General features: G+C 33.2%; 1 protein-coding gene and 2 long non-coding RNA genes across 5 annotated transcripts; 1 reads left to right on the forward strand and 2 right to left on the reverse strand.

Moving 5' to 3' along the window:
* Window positions 1-550: 550 nt before the first annotated feature.
* Window positions 551-23,287, reverse strand: LOC123199267. Of its 2 annotated transcripts, none has more exons than XR_006498306.1 (3): window positions 23,199-23,287; window positions 1,353-1,543; window positions 551-735 (listed from the first exon to the last, which is right to left on the reverse strand). It is a non-coding gene; the product is annotated as an uncharacterized LOC123199267 (long non-coding RNA). The 2 variants fall into 2 exon arrangements; XR_006498307.1 differs by lacking the exon at window positions 23,199-23,287 and adding an exon at window positions 2,159-2,210.
* Window positions 3,840-4,396, forward strand: LOC123199262. 2 transcript variants are annotated; one of them, XR_006498301.1, is made up of 2 exons: window positions 3,840-4,029; window positions 4,115-4,396. It is a non-coding gene; the product is annotated as an uncharacterized LOC123199262 (long non-coding RNA). The 2 variants fall into 2 exon arrangements; XR_006498300.1 differs by having other exon boundaries at window positions 3,998-4,029; window positions 4,127-4,396.
* LOC123199225 (disease resistance-like protein DSC1) lies at window positions 10,150-17,453 on the reverse strand. The gene is made up of 5 exons (XM_044614158.1): window positions 17,427-17,453; window positions 15,154-16,790; window positions 14,005-15,039; window positions 10,705-10,949; window positions 10,150-10,613 (listed from the first exon to the last, which is right to left on the reverse strand). Exons 2-4 carry the CDS (start codon window positions 15,364-15,366, stop codon window positions 10,917-10,919), a joined length of 1,281 nt encoding a protein of 426 aa, XP_044470093.1. The 5' UTR covers window positions 15,367-16,790; window positions 17,427-17,453; the 3' UTR covers window positions 10,150-10,613; window positions 10,705-10,916.
* Window positions 23,288-24,282: the final 995 nt, after the last annotated feature.

Raw genomic sequence — 24,282 nt, forward strand, 5'->3', positions numbered from 1 at the left:
ATCTATATAAAATGATTTTCATTTATTTAATCTAACGAAATTCACTAACGAAAGTAGATGGCAAATGAAAATTGACTTTTTTAAAATTAAAGGGTCAGAACTATCATTCAACAAACCTTGGGGGGAAAATAGTCTTTTGACCTTGTCTTTCATTCTTTACGGCCGGACAAAAGATAGACAGGCCTAAATTTTATGAACTCTCAGGCAACAATCTTCAAGGGTTAGATGGGATTAACTTTAATTGAATAATTCATAAGACTATTGCCTTATAAAAATTTACATGACAACATTGCAAAGGTATCTCGAAAACATAAACCCTAAATATATGCTTTAAAATATCATAAAAATGAATATCATGCATCAAAAATTGATTTAATTATAAACTTAACTTCGTCCCGGTTAAAAGACTATATTTACAATTTCCCTTGATGCTTGTGGCTGCTTCAAAAATGTCAGCAATTTAAAGTATGCAAATTATGTGTATAACAACAATGTCCAGAGGTACCTCTAATCAGGAAATGAAATTTGAGCAGTGATGATCTTCCAAAGAGTTTGAGCTTGTTGATTTTTTCTGGTATACGATTAGGCAGTGTCACGAGGATGGGTGGCCCAAATTGAACTAAAAGCTCCAAGGCGTTAGAAGTACTCTCCTAGTGCAAGCAAGCCTCGAGCAACCTGGCAAGTTGTTAGGATACAAGACATCTGCTGTAGTGTTTCTTGTCCAAAATAATCAGCCTGTTCGGGCAAGAGCTTATAAATTTGGTAACATGTCAAGACGTTCCAAGCAAAAACTAACATGTATCAAATCGTATGAACCCGAAATTTAAAGAACCATTTTATGCTAAGATCAGTATATTACTTTCTACCAATCATATCACTTTTGCTAACAGAAACCAATCAGTGGTCTGGTTGCCGATCATGAAATCTTATTCAGAGAATATCCATATTTGACTATGTAGCCATACTTAACTTTGCTGAAAAGCAAAGCACCGAAGGAAAAATCAACTACAGTTTTTTAGTACATCACGAAATGATATTTCCTACAAATCATGACTGCAATAAATCACAGAAATAATGAATTCAACGCCAAGAAGATGGTCTAAAGGGAAAGGGATGAGAAAATAGGTGTGATTTGTTGGGCATCACAGGCATGCATTCGAGCTGCATAGTGCTTAAATAAATGTTAGAAGCAGAAGAAAACTTCAATTTCACAGATGAACGCAAATTCAACTAGCTAGAAAGTTTCTCAACTTAAATCAGATGTGCTGATAAAGAACTAATTGACTGGTCAGAAAACGCATTACAGAAAGATATTGAAAGTTAAGATCAGCAGCAAGACCTCAGATTCTTACCTGGTTCAAAAAGCTGACTAGAGCTTCCAACTTCTCCATTGCAGTAGGTATCTTTGGGATGCAACCTCCTTATACCAGTTGACCTGCAGCAACAGTTTCAGCAAGAGTCGACTGCAATTTCTCCATGCCTTGAGTCAGAGCATCTTCCGCTTGCTGACATGACTGTCTTAGATTATTAACTTCTATATTTTCTGAATCGATCAAGATGTCAAGATCAGGAACGAAAACCAATTATCAATGACAGCTTATGAATCAACGTTATTCTACCTGTGGTGAAAGACCTAGAGGGTGAGGTTATTGAATCAGATCATATATTCGTAGGTTATGATTACAGTAACATGTTATTCAAATTGCTTACACTCAATTTGAATAGCCAGGGTGAAATAGTTTTCTTTGTTGAACATGCAACTGAGAATGGAAGGATTCTAGGCCAAGTGAAAAAATGTGAAGTGACTTTGTTGTACCCTAAAGATGATGATTTGAGAAGAGATGCAAGAATGGACAGAGACAAGAGATTGAATACTATAAATTGCTCTATTGATGACTGTTTGAGTTGTTGTATAAATTGCTGCTGGAAACATGACAAAATGGACAATTTTCTGCCATCATTCAAAATTTTAGATAGATGGTCCCCTCATTCAAAAATATATAAGCAATGGATGAGAGAAGAACAGTAAGTTGGATTGAATTAAATGTCCAAAAGTTAAAAAATATATGTATATATATTTTATCAAGCTTATGTTTTTCATGGTTCTTATGACCTCAACACATATACTACTACCTACTAAGCATCTTTGACTTCTCACCTGTGCACAGTAACCTTAGCAGAGGAAGCATACCGAGAGCAAGAGAGGGTTGTGCACAGTAAACTGTTAGGGATTGAGCTAGCGAAAATTACTTATCTGCCCCTCATGCTTAAATGACAAAAACACCCTTACTAACTTTGCCAAATTACCATTATGCCCTTAGTTCAACTTTAAGCCACCAATACAAAATAACAGTTTGTATATATAGTATCACTCTAAAAGAATAAGCCCACTGAATAATCAATTTTAATACAAAACTGAAATTGGTTGGCGAATCAAAGGTTAAAAACTCTAGAGTTGAAACTAAAGACTTGTGTAAGGGTTGTTGTGTTGGGAAACATTTACATAGTAAAGAAAACTATAACACAATGAAATAGTAAACAAATTTTAACATTAACAATATTCACCTGTAAACATAAACCAAGATCAAAAAATTGGGCTACAATATGTTTTCAAAGGTAAAAAAGGTGTGTGGAATAAACTTACTCACATTTGACAGCTCTTTCTCTTTGAAGTGAATTTAAGAAGTCTTTTGTTATTTGACCAAGAGTAAGATAGAACCAAGTTATCTGCACGGAGCAGTCAGACTAGTTAGAAGGAAAAAGAGGACTCGTGTTTTTAGAACACATTGGATAAGTAAGTATTTTGACCGAGTTTCGATATATGTTAATAATTCACCAAAAACTTAGTCCATGCGGGATAAAGATGTCTATATAAACACAATAAAAGGGTCATTTTAAATGATAGAATAACTATTCCAGTAATAATATAGTTGTACTAGTTATATATCAATTGGATAACAAACAGTCACTTCTGATGGTGTAATGTATATTCCAGTAACACAAGTTGTTCACATTTAGGGGCGTTTGATTAAAGTATTAAAAAATTTACTTAATAATCTATATTTTATTATTTATACTATTTTATTTGGTTTGTCAAGTAATAAAAAATTTTGATAATTTTCTATTATCAATGATAATATAGTATATAATATAAGGAGTAATCTGATTATCATCGTCATTTTACGTATTAAAAGATTATTGAAGTAATCTTAATTTTATTATAATTATATCCTTACTTATTAATTTTTTAATATAAAAATATCTTCATTTTCAATTAATATAACAACAAATATAAAAAATATTTTAGATTAATTATACCAAAAGTCAATAAAATAATCTTTTATTATTCTTTTAGGGTACACTCCCAGGGCTTTTTATTAGTGTACTGGGAGTGCTCTGCAGGATTTAATTGTTGTGTCCTATATTGAAATTTTACCAAGTCTTATTTGTAAGAAACAAATCATGTTAGGGTCCTTTAGAATTCTTTAAAATTTGGAACGGGCTATTGAAACTAACACCTACCGGAGCAAAATATCTTGTAGTGTTATTATTAATTCAATAAAAGCATCTCTCTGGATTTCTCTGGAACCTCTCTCTCTCCTTTTCCCTTTCTTGGTGTGTAGATTTAGGGTTTCCGCCAAGTTTTCTTGTTTTTCCTTGAAGTTTCGTTTCTTGAGCTGAGTCTTGGCACTTTTCAGCTATTTTTGTTGATTTGGAAGTGCTTTTTGAAGGAAACTACTTTTTTTAATCTGTTTTGACTACTATCTAATTGAACACTTGCTCCGGAGGCCTTTAAGACATAGCTCTTTTTCACAACCGAGAAGGCAAGGTTAGCTCATATCTTTCTACTTTTGTGCTTCGTCAGTTCGTCTGTTGTCATCTAAATCTCCTTCTTTATTCTATGCCCTTCTTCAATTCTCATTGTCACATTATTTCTGAAAATATCAGAAATATTGCAAAGGCAGCAGGAAGACTAACAGCTCAATCTTCCCAAGATACTGGAAAAACTATACCCATTTTTGATATCAGGTACGGTTTCTTATAACTCTATTTTATTTACAAGTAATCAGTTGATTGGTTTGCTTTGATTTTTTAAAATCTGTGCTTTCTGGAGATGGAATGCCAGGTTACAAATCTGAGTTTAAAAATCAGCCTTTCTCCCAAGAGACTAAGAATGATTTCCTCCCTAATCCTGGCACACCTGGTTGCTATTATGAATTGCAGGAGTTGAAGAAATCTATGGAACAGTTTTCAGAGTTAAAGCATGATAATTTTTAGCTATTAAATGTTCTCTATCATCAGAAACTGTACCTGTTAACCTAAAACTTTTCTCTGTATTACTATAGGAAACTGCCCTTTAAATCAATCTCATTTTTTGTATACTTATTATCTTCAATCATCTTCTTCCTACTTTTGCATTTCGCACCATATACTAATACAATGTCAATCTTAAATTTTTTCTTTTTTGAAATTATTAGAGGTAATAAAAATCTTAAATGAGGGAGTGAAACTTCGAGGGAGCTTCTTGCCAGTTGCTTTGATAAATATCAAGATCGCATAATTTCTCAAAAAAAGATAAAGAATTATTAATGAAGCTTGATTCGCCAGCCATTTTTATTAGTATCTGTTAAATAATGTGGTTTATATTCAACGGGTTTGTATAATTCACAGTATTGTATTGTCATCTTTGTAATTTTTATTATGGAATGAGGACATTATTGTATTTTGGATGACTTTGGTGATCAAAAACCCTATATAATGAATAGATTTTACTACAATTCCGAGGACGTGTGCTCGTCCTCGAAATTTTTATTGTATTGTCATTTTTGTAATTTTTATTATGGAATGAGGACAGTGAGTCTTGTTGCAATATATTGTTCACAGGTATTCAATTGAACAATTTTCAGAGGTGAGGCATGATAAGTATCATTGCTAACAAATGTTTTTTAACAGATGAAATTAATTGAGCATGCTAGAGAAATTAATTTTACAAGTTGGCGTTTGAATTTTTCTGGGTGTACTTGAAAAATGACTCCACATAAAACTCTGTACCAACTTTCATATCTTTCTTCTGGAAATCTCTGAACGAAGTGATCGGTACCCCCTTGGATTTGCTCTTCGACCATCTCAATGTAAACGTCTCTCATTTCATTTCATCACAATTCTCTTATCATTTATGACACTTTCCGCTTGTCTTCTTTCCTTTTTTCTCTTTTCATTTATGACACTTTTTGCCTTTCTTCTTTCCTTTTATGTTGAGAATGTAGTCAAACTAGTAGGTTGTTGCTTTGGCTTAACTGTGTTAGAGGAGGCACGAGCCTTTCAACAGAAAACTAACGGTTAGTTAACGACTCATTTAGTAAATTCCAACGGCTTAGAATCAATGTTAGTGTGTTTTCTCTATAAAAGATAAATGGTGGTTATTGCATTTCACCAGGATTGCCACATCAGACACAAAGGAGCATAAATTCAAATGTAATTCAAGAAACGAAACATTTTGCCATTCTTATAATAAACTTAGGGTTCCTTTTGTGCTCTTCAATTTTTTTCAATCAATCTACACTGTTTTCGTTTTTTCAACAAATTTTAGTATCATTACACTTTGTAATAAACAGAGTATTCTGCTTCTGCAACCATTTGTTTCATCTTGAACACCTTTCTTATGGCACTTTCAGCTAGACGCTTTCTGGTTGAACAGAGCAAGTACTTATGAATGAGTTCACAATTTGAATTGTCTTACTGATATGAATGACCTTGCAGATTGTTTTATTAAAAAGAAAAAGAAAGATGCAAAGTTGGTCCAGGAATTTATTAAAATTTTAAAGGTTCCTGCAATAATTTGAATTAACAACGAGTGAAATTTTTCAGGTTAACATAGATGAGATGTTGAATTGTTTTTATGTTTATTTAGAAGATAAAACATGTGGATACAAGAAGTTACTGGAATCATAATGACATTTCTGGTATAGTATGTCAATGACACATTACTTATCAAAAAAGATATACTAAATTTGCAAATGATAAAGACTTAATCATCCTTGTATTAAGATTTATCATGACCAAAAGTTTCTAGCATATTTTAACTCATTTACCTTGAATGCTGCACATTAGGCATTCAATATATAGCATGAATTAGACACCTAATTATGTCAATAAATACCAAAGACTCTTTTCCTCCTCTTTTCACATGAAGATGGCAAATGATAAAATTGAATTAAAAATAACCTGATGCCCGCCACATTGCTCACAAGTAACACAGGGGCTTAGGTAATAGCACTCCTAGTTTCAACAACAAGAGCAAATTGTTGAGGTGGTGTACTGATCCAGAGGCCCTTAGTATAATACCAAATCACCACAAATTCAAACAAAAATTCACTTTGAAACAAGAGATCAAGGACAAATCTATATATAGGGACAAAAAAAATTCAAACCTGATGAGAAGTAGATCATCATAGGAACGTTGGGATGCGAACTGGATGTGAATCTCTAAAGACGACGATGACAATTTGAAAAGCTGCTTCTCAAGATATTTAGGAGCGAATTGGTAGGGTGACAATACCACGACAGGATGGGTGACACGACAAGAGTTGGTTGGAGGAGATATAAGAAGAGAAAAGTGTTGCCAGCAATGTGAGTGTGAGTAGGTGCCCAAGCCATTTGCTAGGAGAGCTAGGGCAATTCAAGCGAGAGCAAAACAGTGTGGATCAAGATATAGAGAAAAAGATTTGGAGAGTGAGCTCTGAGACTCTTTGAAGATATTCACTCATTATTCCTTTAGGAGAGTGTCAGCTGTCAAGTGTTAGTTTGAAGGGAATGGTGAAATGTTCAATCAATAGATTAAGGGATTAAAAATTTAGGCCAAAACACCTGATCAAAAGAGCGGTTCGCTTGGAGTTGCAGTTGTTGATATAGCATCAAGTTTGATCCCTTCTGCAAGCTTTTCATCTTAGTTTCCAACATGTATGAAAAGGGAAGGAATACTAAAACAACTGATAGCTCTGTTTCTACCAATATATAACATTCTATATATGACATGAAATAGGATACCAAAACAGATAGAAGACTGTATGTAAAATGAAAGAATCACCGTAGAGCCAGAATGTTGGAGGTCAATCATCACAAGGATGGTTATGGAAGGGAATGCAACAGACTTCAGACAAGTACAAGAACAGACAAAGCTATCCAGCATGCTCATTTCAAAATTCTCAGAAACATGACAAATAATTTTCAGAATTGCAAGTTATTAACTGTTAAAAATTCCGTTTTTTGGAAACTGTCAAGCTCTGGCTTTTAGACAATTGAATTTTATACATCACTAGCTGCCTAATTCGTATGAAAGCAATGTGAGAATGAAAGAAGATGGTACTGAAAAAGAATTTGTGATCTTGAGTGATGAAAAACTGAGAATTTTAATTTCTGCATTATTTTAAAAAGCATGATCTACTAAAGACATGAAACACAGAAAACTATTGACAGTAACAACATCCAAAGCTACTAAAGCCATCTCCACAACTAACAACTTAAGGAAAATCAATTCTTCTGTGATTGATGATATTCGAACCAGAAAACATTTGTAGCACCTTGAACAAGAGCAGATATAAAGCTCAACAAATATGAGCATCCAGGGAGTGGAACAAGTTGCAATCATCCGTGAAAATCTTAATTGACCAAATAGGTAATTAGTATTTTTAACAGGACAATATACTACCCACTTTTTGTTTATGCAAAGAATCCATAGTACTAATAAATGATAACAAAACCTCATATGGACATTCATCTAAACCACTTGGCAAATAAAAATCATGATACAACAAAGAAGCCCCAGCAATAAACTTTAACACTATAACAACCATATTATGCATTGTTAAATATATAAATAAACAAGACAGAACCCAACCGAATCATAATCATAAGTATATGAAATAAATGTAGAACAAGTCTAGACATTACAATGAATGACTGCACACTAGAAGCGCAAATCCAAATAAGTAAAGGAAAGAAAAGGAAGAGAACAGAAAAGATGATCTTTCAACTAATTTCTCTGTCAATTGAAAGGCTGCTAAATCATATATCAATAAAAAGAATATTCATTACAGCCATTCACTAAGGAGCAACGAAGATGGCACCAAAACACAAGCATTGAAAAGGTAATAACTTAGCACATCAATGGGAGAGTTCGTCTCAGTCAGGGAAGAAAAAATCATACCAAAGTCTGATGAAAACAAACAATTCGATGCACTAACGATATGGAGACAAGCAATAGAGAGTTCGCCAAGATTTCGAGTGCCAAAGAGGAGATGAGTTGAGAAGCTAGAGAGGAGACAAATAGAGACGCCCGAGAGGATATGAGTTTGAATGCTGGAAAGTCGACGACTGTCTGATGCGGGACTGCAGAGGAGATGATATACATATTAGAATTTTTGACTTGAACATATATTTGGATTTTTCAAAATTAACTGCGGGAATTCAATATTCGACTAAACATTGGGTAGTATTAAGTCTTTAGGCAAAAAATTTATTAAGGACATATAAAAATTTAGGCCAAAGCATTATTTCCCACATAAGTTTTAATACAAAGGCAAATATACATTTGCAGAAATTGGAAAACTCAAATACTCATCCATTGGTTAACTTTTGTCAAAATTTTCTATTAGAGTTAAGAGAAATCATTATTTTACTAATAATATTAAAAAAATATATAAAATTGAATATATTTTCCCCGACAGGTTTTAAAAACTAACCACTTTACTCTTTTAAAACTTTTCTAATTTTTAAAAGTAACGTCCCCCACCCCCCCCTCCCCACAACGTAGGTTTATTTTCTTCCCCTCTTTGGCATTGACGATCAACCCACGAAACGTTAGCCACTAGATCTTCATCTTTTTTATGAGAAGAAGACCCGATGAATCATTAATTCCTTTGGAATCGACGAAGATGCACCTTCATTGACTCTTCTTCACATCGAAGAGATGAAGATCTAGTGGCTAACATTTCATAGGTTGAAAGCCTTGTCGCTAGTGTTCAGAGATGGTAGCCAGAGTGAGAAAGAAAATAAACCCTAGGTTTGGAGGAGGGGAGAATGTTACTTTTGAAAGTTAGAAAACTTTAGATATAAGGTGAAGTTGTTAGTTTTTAAAACTTAGGGGAAAAATATAATGAATCTTATATTTTTTTAATATTATTGTTAAAATAATAATTTTATCTTTGTTTTTAATAAAAAAATTTAACAGAAGTTAGCCTATGGATGAGTATTTAGGTTTTTCAAACTCCGTAGGTGTGTATTTGCCTTTATGTTAAAACTTGGGTGGGAAATAATCATTTGGCCAAAAATTTATTAACTAAACCATTTTCACGTCAATAAAATTATTTGTACTCATTATAACTACATAAATAAATGCATTTATAAGTGTTATCATATGATTGAATAATTTTAAATCAAAAATAAAATAATGTCTAATGATGTAATTACATATATAAATTTATATCCATTTGAGGATTTAAAATGATTACTTATAATATTGCGAAAACAACATTTTATCACCCGACATTTGTTGTACGACACTTTTTTACCCCTAATTAGCTTAAAAAACACTTTTCCTAAAGCAACAATATTTGATTAGACTCAAATATTTTAAATATGACAATTTAAACTTCAAAAAAGTTTAAAAACTCAAAATTAATCCCTGAATTGTATTCTTTTCAATTCTTTGAGATTATAACATTATTTTTGAAACTATTGGGACATAATGTATTTTAAAATTTTCCAAAAGACTCAAAACTTTTTATGAATTTCTAATAACACTCAAAAAATTGAAAACCCTTTATATTTTCAGAAATTACAGTTTATCTTATAATATACAATTATCCAATAAAGACACTTTTGTTATAAAAAGAGAGAAAAAAAAGGAATGAGAGTGAAAAAACAGAGAAATAATATGTTTTTTATATAATTTAAATATTTAGAGTGTTGTTTTTAATTTTTTGTTAATATAGTGCTGTATGACCTTTTGATAAATAAAACAGTAGAAATAAAATGACAATTTCACATTTTAATTATGTTGTTTCAATAAAAGAGTTTAATTTTGGGTTAAAAAATAAGATTTTGGATGATGAAATCTTATTTATGTCAATTAGGGGTGAGAAAATGTCATTCATTCACAAATAAATTCTCTGCACATTCACTAAGGCTGCACAGAAATCTTGCATTTGATAACAACATCCTGGGGATAAAAGCATAGCTGAGCAAAAACAGCCTGGCTAGGAACCACCCAGAGGATATCTCCAAGGCATTCCTCCATATGCTGCCCTGTCAAAGAAAATGTTGAGTTTTGCTCGCAAGTGCACGAAACATCAGAAAACAGGCAGAACAAGCCTATGAGGAGCTGCCTTGCCACTGTGAGAAAGAAATCCACGGTATCCTCAGTTTGCTCTTTGTTTCCTGGAGTGTTGACGTCTGCCAAAATGCATACCCCTTTTCTGATCAGATTTCGACCTCTCCAGTTGTTCAATCCTTTTCTGAAGCGGATCAAGAGGATAGTCAGGTTCAAGCCTGTACTCTTGGACACAACTAACTACAGCTTTCAAAGCAGCAAGTTCCTGTGCATTTACATCAATCTGTATTGAAAAGAAATTTCTCATTTAGCATTTAGCTACAAAGGAATTTCCAAGCATCTCTCACTCATTATGCTTTAGTATGAAAATTAACCTGTGCACTAGTATCCCCACCCGAACTCACACCATTTCCCCGTGAGTTTCTCCTTCAATTCTTCAAGTATGTCTTCAAGAGGGGAACAGAGGGAAAGCTTTCAGCAAGCTGGAAGGCATGAATGAAATGTACGGCATCAATTTGTTTCCCGCTGTTAGCTGAGGACTCAACAACCCCCTGTACAGAGAGTGAGGCTAGATGACTAGCAAATTTCACATCAAACCATTTCTCCAAGTTATGCCAAGCTGCAATGGATATAACACCTAATTAATTACTAGTTAATAGCAAGCTTTCAGCGGTTTCGAAGAGCAATCAATACCCTTTCATAGCCTAGAGAACCAAATAGCAGCAAAACATATCTGTAACCATATAACACCTAATTAAATAGTAGTTAGTAACACAACCCAATTCCAGGCAAGAAAATACAAAGAATATTAAAATGACAGTCAAGGGAATTTGTGTCCACACGCCTAGTTGGCAGCCTGTGATAAAGCCAACCTGACAACACACTGAATAACATTTTAAAAAAGAGGCACTTCAACATTCTGTAATAGAGAACTATAAAGCATAGACCACGAATGTAAATTGCAGAAAGTTAACCAAATATTTCAGAAGGCAACATGAAGTAAAGTTTACTTGAAACTATTAAACTACCATGCAGTAAGCCACATCTTCTGCAAAGAATACCATTGGAAAAAGTTCCAAGATTAGGCATATCGTGAAGATTAGGTAAACAAGAAGCCCTAGAAATGGAGTAAATTTCCTCTGGAAGCTTTATTAAATTTGCACAACCATCAGTCATCCCTTTACCATATGAGAAAGGGACATGGGGACATAATGGGGATCTTATTAGCATGCTCTGACTTAATATTATAAGCTCAGGGATTATGTACTTACATTACCTTTACTGTAACAACATTTCAATCTTCAAGTTTCAATCGCTTATGAGATCTTTCATCATTTTGGTCCACTCTTGCATCCCTTCTCAAATCATCATTTTTGGCATACAACAAAGTCATTCCACATTTTTTCACTTGGCTTCGAACCTTACCAGTCTCAGTTGCTTGTTCAATGAAGAACTCAACACCAACTTGGTTATTCAAATTGAATTTTTGAAATTTTATGAACATTCCAATGTACACATAACCTATGACTACATGATCTGATTTAATAACGTTCTCTCCTTCAAGAAACTTAAGCCAAGAATGGAATAACTGAATCAAATATTTAGAATAAGTCTCCTTTCCATTAACAATCAAGTGAAATCCAATATTTTGTTTATAGTCTTGTGATGGTACAACAACACAAAAAACGAAACCAATTAAGTTATCATTGACCCAACCTTCTGGAAACTTTATAAAAGATTCATTATTTTTTAAGTCAAACCACTTTGGAATTTCACCTCCAGGGTAAACAATGTTCCCCACTCGCTCATACCATAAGTTATCCTGCATATACATTTGCAGTCCATTTAATACTGTATATTTTAATATTATGTCGTAAGAAACTTTATATTCATAAATCAATAGTCCAAGTAAGATTTTCAGATAGAAAATATTTTGATTAAGGAATTATCAACTTCGTCTTAGTTAAGACTACCTAGTATTTCATTTTATCAAATAAAAATAATTAAATATATTAATTATTTAGTTAACAATAGTAAATTTATATGTATAAAAATATTATACAATAAGAAAGCTATATTTTAAATGTAATTCTGTATAATATAATTTAAAGTTAAGATATAATGAGAATAGTAAATTTAATAGCATGTTGAGAATAAAAGTATGAGAACTACAAATTGGTGGATCTGTTTATAATTGTGAAGAATATTGTGGTGTTAGAATAGTTTTCATAAATTGATGGACATGTCTTATGTTTCTAAAAAAAAAAATTGCAGTTTTTGGTTAGTAATGTAAAATAGTGAGTTTCGACCAAAATAGACCGTTCCATAATAAAAAATAGAGAGTTATAAAAAAAGTAGAAATTTCATTTATGCTTTCAATTCCCTTTCCTAGTCTTGACTTTTTGTTTTCTCTTTCATCAAAACTTGCATTCTTCTTTCATCAAATTTGTTCAATGTCTATTTTGAATAGTTTAATTTAATATAATCTTTAATTCAAAATCACTCTATCATAAGATAATAGAGTATCTATATGTCTAATAGTATACTCATTATTGGGCATATATAATTTTATTGTTTTGTCATTACCCTTGCAAATACTTCTCCCTTAAAATTTTTATATACACAAGAAGCCAATTAATCTTTTCTTGAGATTATATTGAATTAAACTTTCCACTAATTTCATAACTAAGTATCATTAGGTGTGTATTGTCTAAAAAATTCCATCAAGATGATGAAAATAAAGAGAGTTATGTTTAAGGAGAGATGTTGAGAATAAAGGTGAGTCAACTATTGAAGTTATGTTTAAGGGGAGATGCTAAAGAGAAAGAGAGTTATGTTCAAGGAGAGATGTTGACAATAAAAGTATGAGAAGTGCAAAGTGATGAATTAGTTTGTAATAGTACTTAAGTGTTTGAATTGCAAAGTGGTGAATTTGTTTGTAATGGTACTTAAGTGTCAGAATTACAAAGTGGTGTATTTAATTGCAATTAAATCAAATCGGTGAGTTTTATTCAAAACTCATTGTTTCATTACAGCATAAACAGGAAGAAGAAAACCTAGTCATGTTGTTCAAGCATCGACCTATCTTCATTCCAAATAATTTCTAGTTTCTTTTCTAGGTTTCAATCAAAAAAATCAAAGAGAGATGGATTGCCAACATGTCAATCAAATCTTCTATATAAATCCTAGTTGTTGTATGCTTAGATGTTGATGATCAATTTAAAAAAAAAAAATTCTCTCATTTTGTCTTTTCTCACTTAGCCTACTTGATTTTGCATAGTAAATATTATAAATTCCCTTTAAATAATTTAGTATATTATTATGAAATTTGAACATAATTATTATATATTATATATAAATTTAATAGTTTCACCCAAATCATTTTCAATTTAATAAAACTTTAAAAACTTAGTGCAATCCAATACAACGTACCAAATACATCCAAAAAATCTCAAGTAGGCAAGACACCACAAGAATAGGGCTATTTGTTAAGTTTATATAAATTAAAATTTTAATTCACATGTTTTTATTTTTACAATGAAATATGTATACTAATATTTAATTTTTAACTCTTTTGAATGGGACATTAAAAGTTATAAATTTGAAGATTCAAAATTTATAGAAAATGAATTGACATCATAAGAAAACAGAAAAAATGAGAGAGATAGACTTACTTCATGGTGATACCACACATTTGCATTTCTCTCAATATTCAGGAGAGCATCTTTCATATCTAATTTTAGTTTGAAACAATTGTGGAGCCAGGCATTCCCATAACAAATTGAATAATTACCTAGGAATGAAGCTGGTAAACTTGATATTGATTCAAGATTTATGCAATTCACCGCAATCAGTTCGATTAACCTGCTTGGAAGCTCTGGTAAGTATTTAAGCCTCTGGCAATTGCTTAAATCAAGAAAGATCAGGTTAGAGAGGTCTTTGATGCTCTCTGGTAGTGTCTCCAAATTGTTTTGGCCAAGATTTAAATATTTAAGTGAGAATAATTGGCCAATATTGTTGGGTAACACTTCAATGCAACAATCAACCAAGATTAGGTCACTCATTCTTTGGAAGACAGATAAATCCATGAGTGGGATACCCGATCGCTTTTGCGTCTTACATCTTGTTAAAGATAATGTCTCCAGGTTGATCAAACTTGTCATAAATGTTGATATTTCTGCAAAAGAAATTTCTTCCAGTTCTAGTACCTCCAGAGTTTGTAAATTTCCCATGTCATTAGGCAATCTGTCAAGTTTGGAACAACCCGAGAGATAAAGAGATTTAAGAGATTTCAACTCACGAATACTATCTGGTAATCTCTCAAGCTTTGAACATTTTCTAAGACTCAATGTTACTAGTCTAAATAAATGCCCTATTGATGAGAATTCTTTAATAGCAGTTCCATCTAAATATAACACTTCAACTGTACTAGGGAGATATGAAACTTCTTTGAGATTTGAGCAATTAGAGAGAATAACTACTTGAAGAGATTGGCAATTAGAACTAATTGGAAGATTATCAAAGCCTTTGCATCCTTGTAGACATAGGATAACAAGTTTATGGAGATTATCGATAGATGAGAAACTCTCAAGCAAATTTGTACAATCTCCAAGCTCTAAGCACTCAAGATTTGGCATAAGTGATAAATCTGGTATACTATATAGATACTTAGAGTGATTGAGATCAATATGTTTCAAATTAACAAGAACCTGCCAGAAAAAGAAAAAATAATAAAATTAAATGAAGTAAAGCTAGAAACACATCTAACAAAAAATTATAATTTAAAGTGTACAAAAAAGAGCAATATAAAAGTTAATAAATACCTGGTCACCAGTCCAAAGTTGTCTAACATTGCTATCAGGTATGTAAAGTGCAACAAGGTTCTTTGGATTAAAATTTGGTGGCAATGATTTGTCAGAATATCCATGCCAGCAAAAGTACCTTAGCTCAGAGAAATCAGACTCAAGTTTCTCAAAACCATGCACCTTCTTTTCATGTTCGAACTCATAAATTTCCAAGAATCTTAGGTTTTGCATCTTGTTGAAAGCTTTAGGATTTAAATGCAACGCTTTTACTTTGAACGTATGAAAGCATATACTTCGAATTGCTCTAGTTCCCTGGAAATCACAAGCATATTGGTGAAAAGTCAATTTGAAATTGCTTAATTACATCAATTCTTAAGTAATTTACTCTCAAATATATTTCTTTCTCAAATTTCTTTTCAGAATATGTAAATAAAATAATAATAGTTGTGTCATTGCTACCCTATACCAAATAATTTAGTTCCCAATGATAACTGGAAATGAATATTCTGCTAACTAATATTTTATTATATGTATGTATAAAATAGAAATAAAAAATAAGTGTTCTGGCTTTTACCATATTATACTTCAACACTGAAAAGATTGCATCGGGATCCCACAATCGACTACGTTTGCCAGGATCATCAATTGATTCTTGCTGAACAATTTTTCTACCCATTTCTTCAAGTAAATCATGCATTATTATGGTGTTAGATGATGTAGTTATGAGACACCTTTCAATGAGAACATTTATACAAATATGAGAGTCAAAGTCACAAGCATTCAAGATTGCTTCTATGAGATCTCTTTTAAATCCTTTAAAGAAACATGCAATATCTAAAAATACAACCTTGTCTTTATCATTTAATCCATCATAACTTATTTTTAACACCTTGTGGACATCTACATGAAGACTTGTTCTTAAGTTTTTCAGTACACTTTCCCATTCTCTCTTCGTCCTCTTGAATAAAAAGGAACCTAGAACTTTAAGAGCTAGTGGAACACCCTTAACATAAGCTACTACTATAGATGATAGCTCGTTATAATCTTCAATTGGAGTGTTTTGTCGAAAGGCATTTAGGGCAAAAAGTTGAAGAGCATTATCAAAACATAACCCTTTCATTTCATGAATGTGATCCACTTCACAATTTCTTAGCACATGTTTATCCCTTGTTGTTAAAATGATTTGACTATTTGAATCCAAGTCGTCAAAAACTCCCATTAAACATTCTATTTGTACTAACTTTGTTACATCATCAAACACAATAAGAACTTTTTTTCTGCTAATAAGACTTTTTCTTCTAAAGGTGAATCCATGATTGAGATGTTCATCCTCTAAAATTGCAGAACTCAATTTTTGGCATAAGTCATTTAATCCCCCGTTTTTCTCTAATTCTTCTCTAATATTCAAAATGAAGTAAGATGCTTCAAACTGTTTAGAGATTTTTTCAAATATAGCACTAGCAAGAGTAGTTTTTCCTATGCCCCCGATGCCCCAAATTCCTAGCTTCCAAACACCCTTTGAACATAATAAATTTTCAATCTTCTCAATTGATGACTCTAGTCCAATTAGGTTCTTGGTAAGAATAAATGAGGAGTTGTAATCCAATTTCCTCCATATATCATTGACAATATCCTTTACCAACACTGCCTCATTCCTAAAAATAAAAAATAAATAATTAAATAATATGATACTAAACTTAAATGACTGAAAACCAAATAAAGAAATATAACATAATTTTAGTTCTTTTCTGTTTCTTTTGACTGTTCATTGAATAAAAATTTTTAAAACGCAAGATTGGCATGATGAAGAACTGCGTCATGACATGAACTAAACTTCATTTCTCAGTGGCACAATATTTTGGATTCCAATATAATTTGATCATCACTTTCCATGTCCTAAAAACTTGTAAAACTTATCAGTAAGTATATATTCAATGATATATCATATTTAGATAGTAATTAGCTGTCATCCAAAAAAGTAAAACTGACGGTTCATATTAATGGATTGTGTTTGTATTAAGTTTTTCTGTGTTTTGGGCAAGAAGACACACAACAAGAACCCAACCCAAATTAGCATACTATAAAAAACAATGTCAAACTTCCAATTGATTATTATTTTGACCATCTAATCTGTCTCCAGCAAATCTGGAAAAGATAATAAAAACAGAAAATATAAGGAACTGCCGTATGTAAGATTATTACATAAAAATTGGTAATTTGTAGCTTACAAAATGCTTACCAAAAACAAAAGATTATTACATAAAAACATTGACAAAAAAATTTACAGTTACCTAGAGTTCTTTGAATCATAACCAGATAATTGGCCGCATCCCTCAAAGCAGTCCTCCATCTCTGCAACATCTCTGAATCATCCATAAAACGCTTTTCAAGCTCAGCAAATGCTTTCCCAAAATCCCCAGTTTGATTCCTCACATCAGATGGATCTACTTCATAGAAGACCGGTATTATGATCTGATCATAAGTGTTCTTACATTTAACAATCTCTTCAAGTTCTCTGAGACACCATCTTGAGGAAGCATACCCTTTAGAAAAAATGATAACCGAGATCTTTGAATGTTCAATTGCCTTCAAAAGAGATATAGAAATTTCTTCTCCTCTAACTAGGCTATCATCAATGAAAGTTCTAATCTTTTTTTGACAAAAGGCTTCATACAGATGGCTGGTAATGTTTTGTCGGGTGTCCACACCACGGAAACTAAGAAAAACCTCATACTCTAGTTTAGGAGTAATGGATGAAGAAGACGAAGAAGAAGAGGAAGCCATAAAGTGCAAGTGAAGAGAGGCACTTCGCATAAACAAACAAGGGTAAACTAAAACATCACCTAATTGAGCAATTGAACTATATTCCACAATATCTACGTCTTTTTCATCTCTTTTCCCAGGAAGATGGCCTGCCTTTTTATTCGTTTAATTATATGGTAATATATTATTGTTTGAACATAAGTTTGCGTTTACTTTTTATACACATAATTTTATTAATATTAAATATTAAAATATTTAACTATTTTCGCCAATGAAAATTTAGACCATTTGTTAAGCTCAATAGTCTCCCTCCATTGAAGTTAAGACTATTAGTTAAGACTATTAGTTTAGAGTAGCATGTTAACAGGACCATCAAAATCTCCATTGCGGTCAAGTCATGGCATCAAAATCTCTTTGTATTTTTTCTTCCGAAGAAATTGGAAAATTAAATATGAAAATGACAACATTAAATTCCCTCCATTTCTAATTTTGCTGCTCTCAGCAGTTGAAAATTTGATTTCGTTTTAATATTTTTTGTGGGAATTAGTCTGCATGAATTAATTTTATTTTTTTACTTTATCTGGATTTGGAAAAAAATTTTCTTGATATCCTTTTTAAGATCGTTAAAGCATTTCAGGAATTTCCCTGCAATTCTTTGTGTATTTGGCAAATTTTGATTTTAGTTTTTCAATATTTGAATCGTGAATTCAGTTGTGGAAATCCAGACCACAAACTATCGAATTGTGCCTTTTGTTTCTAATTAATTAATTAATTTTGTTTCTAATTAACAATTCTTTATTTACAATATAATGATTATAGAATCGAGTATTGACTCAAAATTTTATTTTATTTTTTTTACAGGTAAATATTTTATATTACAAAATCTTCCAAAAACAGTCCCAATACATCCTGAACTCATCCCCAAGGAGGATAGCCAATAATACACTGCCAAAACATAATAAAAGCCCAGACAACAAGGAAGAGTCCTATCAAGACTCAAAGAGAACATGAAGCATATGCTAAGGAATTACAACACATTATAGCATCCAAACAACCATGCACCAAGGCTATACAAACATTGCATCCCAAAGAAACTCACGGAGCCCATCAACTCAATAAATTAATCCAAGGCCCGGGAACCACACTGTTGGAAAATTGGGGCTGAGGCCGAATGACTTGGACAGCTTCCACAAACTAAGACAACAAATAAATAGCTGCCACAGAAACAAGCAAAAGAGATGCCAAGGCAGATCCTCGGGCACCAGGGAAATGCATTACACCTGGAAAGAAATCCATACCACAGCAGCAAGCAAGGACGCAGAGAGTTCGGATGCATTTCCGGACTCCAGCAGCACCAGACAAGAAACCAGCATCAGCCTGCAAAAGAAACGGTATAGCAGCAGAGAGCGGACTACTGGCTCCAAACTCGAATGTAGCACTGCAGGCCAACAACTGAGAACAACCAGCACAGCAACCGGAGCACTACAAAGCACATCAGGAGGAAATGCAGGTGCCAACACTGGGAAGCAGACGTAATAGACAAAAGCAAAATCAGGAGATGACAGGAGCACCGGCTGAATCAATTGACAATCCGAACTCAATGAATTCGGACGCTCTACTCGGAGAGACAAAACTCAGCTTGCTTGATCATACAACAAACCAGCATCCAAAGATCCTCATAGAAGGACTACAGCTCAGGAATTTCAGACCAGAACCCATCAACGGAGGATAATTAAGCCCAAACCGGAGGACCATATCATCATGTAGCAATCCAGGAGCAAAAATTTGAAGATGCAAGAAAAGCCAGCGGGAAGAATTCAAGCCAACCAGACCAGCAAAGACCGAAGGTCCATGATGACCAGAAGCATGCCTCAACTGCATGGAAACCAAGTAGCAGACCACGAGAAATTTTTGAGGGCGCGAAACCAAGCCACAGCCGGGGAAAAGGGAGGCCAGGAGAACAACAGCAGGAGAAGCAGGGGAATGAACGGCAAAAACAGGGGAAGCACAGAAAACTGATGCAAAAGCTTCTGATCAGAATTTAGAAGCAAACACAAGCACCAGGAAACAGGAGATTCAAGCTCCAGAAGACAGTAGCGAAAAGGCAGGTTTCAAAAGCCACCAGGAAAGAGCAGAAGAGAAAATCCCAGCAGCAGAGTTGAGGCAATGGAGAGGGGAAAAGCTATCAATATTTACCACTGCAACCAGCACCAAAGCCTACAGAATAGGACTCGACTAAAGATCAGAAAGAGGGAACCTACAAAAGAACATACTGTTTGCAAAAAGGGCTGCCACCTCCAAAGAGGAGAAGCCTTAGCATTTGAAGGTTAAAGATGCAGTTGAGGAGGTTCCAATTCCTAGCAATGGCTTTATTGACATTAGTAGGCGAAAAATTTGAGAGGTCAGCCCCTTTGCCTCTTACCAGTCTTCTGAGCCTTTCCACAATTCTATCTTTGAGCTGCAGAAGATTGGAGAAAATCCTGTTGTTTCTTTCCTTCCAAATGGCATAAATAGTAGCCCCAGGCTTAACTTGCCCATGAAGAATTTTAACTGACCTCCTTCCAATCCAAAGAAATTTCGTCAATAAAGGAGTTCTAGTTTTGCCCATTATAACTCAAGAAACTTTTCCTCAAAATGGTCTTCCAAATATAGTTGTTGTATTCACATCTGAAGAAAATGTGGTTTATATCCTCATCATAATGATTACATAACACGCATTTAGCATTATTTGTGAGTCCAAGTTTGACAAATTTGTCTCTAGTCATGAGTCTTTGCTTAATTGCCAACAAGAGGATAATAGCTTGTCTAGGAATGTGTTTTTTGTGACATACAAGGTCAGCCCACTTAACCTCTCTTTTCTTACTCCTGAACTCATTCCAAATCGACTTCATAGAAAACTGACCATTGGATGACGGCAACCATGCGATAGAATCTAAGCCATCTCTAGGATTATTCATCAATGCCCCTTGATCTCTGAAAGTGCATTAGAGTCCGCAGCTGACCATTTCCAAGAGTTGTCATTCACAATCTCCATAACTTTCACCTCCCTACTAATACCCGAGTCATCAATGCCCCTTGATTGGTCTTTCTCTATACTTCTCCAAGAGAGGGTCATATGGGTGCTAATTGTTTATCCAAAAAAAAGTATTCTTCCCTTTTCCAATTTTATATTTGATTTTGTCTCAACTTATATTTTATTTTGATTAAATTCAACCACCACAGACTATCATTGGTTGGAGTGGTCAGTTTGGTCTCAAAAAAAAAAAAAGTTCAATTTAAATAAGATTTTCTTATTAAAAAAACTGGTTATTTTGAAATGATTCAACTTGAAATTTTAAAATTTCAAAAACCACTTTGAACTTTTTTTAAGGTTAAAAGAAACCTAAAAATTTTTATTAACACCTCTAGTATTTTTAAAATTACAATTACTCTCAAAACTTTTGGAAAGGGAAAATAGAAAAAATAAGAGGAAAAGAAAAATAAAAAGAATAAGAGGGAAAGGAGAAAATAGAAAAAAAAGAAAAATGTATATAAAATGATTTTCATTTATTTCACCTAATGAAATTCACTAACAGAAGTAGATGGCAAGTGAACATTGGCTCTTTTAAATTTAAAAGATCAGAACATCATTTTGACAAACCTTGGGGGGAAAATAGTCTATTAACCTTGTCTTTCATTCTTTATGGCCATGACAAAAGATAGACGGCCTAAATTTTATGAACTCTCAATAATAATAAACAAGGGTTAGATGAGATTAACTTTAATTGAATAATTCATAAGACTGTTGCCTTGTAAAAATTTACATGACAACATTGCAAAGGTACCTTGAAAACATAAACCTTAAATATATGCTTTAAAAGATCATAAAAATGAACATCATGCATCAAAAATTGATTTAACTACAAACTTAACTTCGTCCCGGTTAAAAGACTATATTCACAATTTCCCTAATGCTTGTGGCTGCTTCAAAAATGTCAGCAATTTAAAGTTTGCAAATTATGTTTATAACAACAATGTCCAGAGGTACCTCTAATCAGGAAACGAAGTTTGAGCAGTGATGATCTTCCAAAGAGTTTGAGCTTGTTAATATTTTCTGGTATAAGATTAGGCAGTGTCACGAGGATGGGTGGCCCAAATTGAACTAAAAGCTCCAAGGCCTTGGAAGTACTCTCCTAGTGCAAGCAAGCCTCGAGCAACCTGGCAAGTTGTTAGGATACAAGACATCTGCTGTAGTGTTTCTTGTCCAAAATAATCAGCCTGTTCGGACAAGAGCTTATAAATTTGATAACATGTCAAGACGTTCCAAGTACAAACTAACATGTATCAAATCGTATGAATCCGAAATTTAAAGAACCATGTTATGCTAAGATCAGTATATTACTTTCTGCCAATCATATCATTTTTGCTAACAGAAACCGATTAGTGGTCTGGTTGCCGGTCATGAAATCTTATTCAGAGAAACTATCAACAGTAGAGAATGTCCATATTTGACTATGTAGCCATACTTAAGTTTGCAGAAAAGCAAAGCACTGAAGGAAAAATCAACTACGGTTTTTTAGCTCATCACGAAATGATATTTCCTACAAATCATGACTGCAATAAATCGCCAAAATAATGAATTCAAAGCGAAGAAGATGGTCTAAAAGGAAAGGGATGAGAAAATAGGTGTGATTTGTCTGGCATCACAGGTATGCATTCGATCTGCATAGTGCTTAAACAAATGTTAGAAGCAGAAGAAAACTTCAATTTCACAGATAAATGGAAATTCAACTCGCTAGAAAGTTTCTCAACTTAAATTAGATGTGCTGATAAAGAACTAATTAACTGGTCAGAAAACGCATTACAGAAAGATATTGAAAGTTAAGATCGGCAGCAATACCCGGATTCTTACCTAGTTCAAAAAGCTGACCAGAGCTTCCAACTTCTCCATTGCAGTAGGTATCTTTGGGATGCAACCTCCTTATACCAACAGTTTCAGCAAGAGTCGACTGCAATTTCTCCTTGCCTTGAGTCAGAGCATCTTCCACTTGCTGAGATGACTGTCTTAGATTATTAACTTCTATCTTTCCTGAATCGATCAAGGTGTCAAGATCAGGAACGAAAGCCAATTATCAATGTCAGCTTATGAATCGACGTTATTCTACCTGTGGTGAAAGACCTAAAGCGTGAGGTTATTGAATCAGATCATGTATTCGTAGGTTATGATTACAGTAACATGTTATTCAAATTGCTTGCACTCAATTTGAATAGCCAGGGTGGAATAGTTTTCTTTGTTGAACATGCAACTAAGAATTGAATACTATAAATTGCTCTGTTGATGACTGTTTGAGGTGTTGTATAAATTGCTGCTGGAAACATGACAAAATGGACAATTTTCTGCCAACATTCAAAATTTTAGATAGACGGGCCCCTCATTTAGAAATATACAAGCAATGGATGAGAGAAGAACAGTAAGTTGGATTGAATTAAATGTCCCAAAAGTTTAAAAAAAAAACATATATATTTTATCAAGCTCAAGTTTTTCATGGTTCGTATGACCTCAACACATATACTACTACCTACTAAGCATCTTTGACTTCTCACCTGTGCACAGTAACCTTAGCAGAGGAAGCAGACCGAGAGCAAGAGAAAAAGGGTTGGGTAATTTGTTTCTGCAATATGCAATGCTGGGAAGAAGAATAGCAAATGTATTGAGGGATTAAGCTAGCAAAAATTACTTATCTGCCCCTCATGCTTAAATGACAAAAAACCCTTACTAACTTTGCCAAATTACCATTATACCCTCGGTTCAAGTTTAAGCCACAAGTACAAAATAACAGTTTGTATATGTAGTATCACTCTAAAAGAATTAACCCACTGAAAAATCAATTTTAATACAAAACAGAAATTGGTTGGCGAATCAAAGATTAAAAACTCTAGAGTTGAAACTAAAGACTTGTGTAAGGGTTGTTGTGTTGGGAAGCATTTACGTGATAAAAAAAACTATAACACAATGAAACAGTAAACAAAATTTTAACATTAACGATATTCACCCGTAAACATAAACCAAGATCAAAAAATTGGGTTACAATATGTATTGAAAGGTAAAGAAGGTGTGTCTTCTCGGTATAGATCTTTTTTACTACCGAGAAGACAAGGTTAGCTCATATCTTTCTACTTTTGTGCATCGTCAGTTCATCTGTTGTCATCTAAATCTGCTTCTTTATTCCATGCTCTTCTTCAATTCTCATTGTCACATTATTTCTGAAAATATCAGAAATATTGCAAAGGCAGCAAGAAGACTAACAGCTCAATCTTCCCAAGAAACTGGAAAAACTATACCCATTTTGGATATCAGGTACGGTTTCTTATAACTCTATTTGATTTACAAGTAATCAATTGATT

Source organism: Mangifera indica, chromosome 16 (assembly GCF_011075055.1).
Source record: "Mangifera indica cultivar Alphonso chromosome 16, CATAS_Mindica_2.1, whole genome shotgun sequence".
NCBI classification, from domain to species: Eukaryota; Viridiplantae; Streptophyta; class Magnoliopsida; order Sapindales; family Anacardiaceae; genus Mangifera; species Mangifera indica.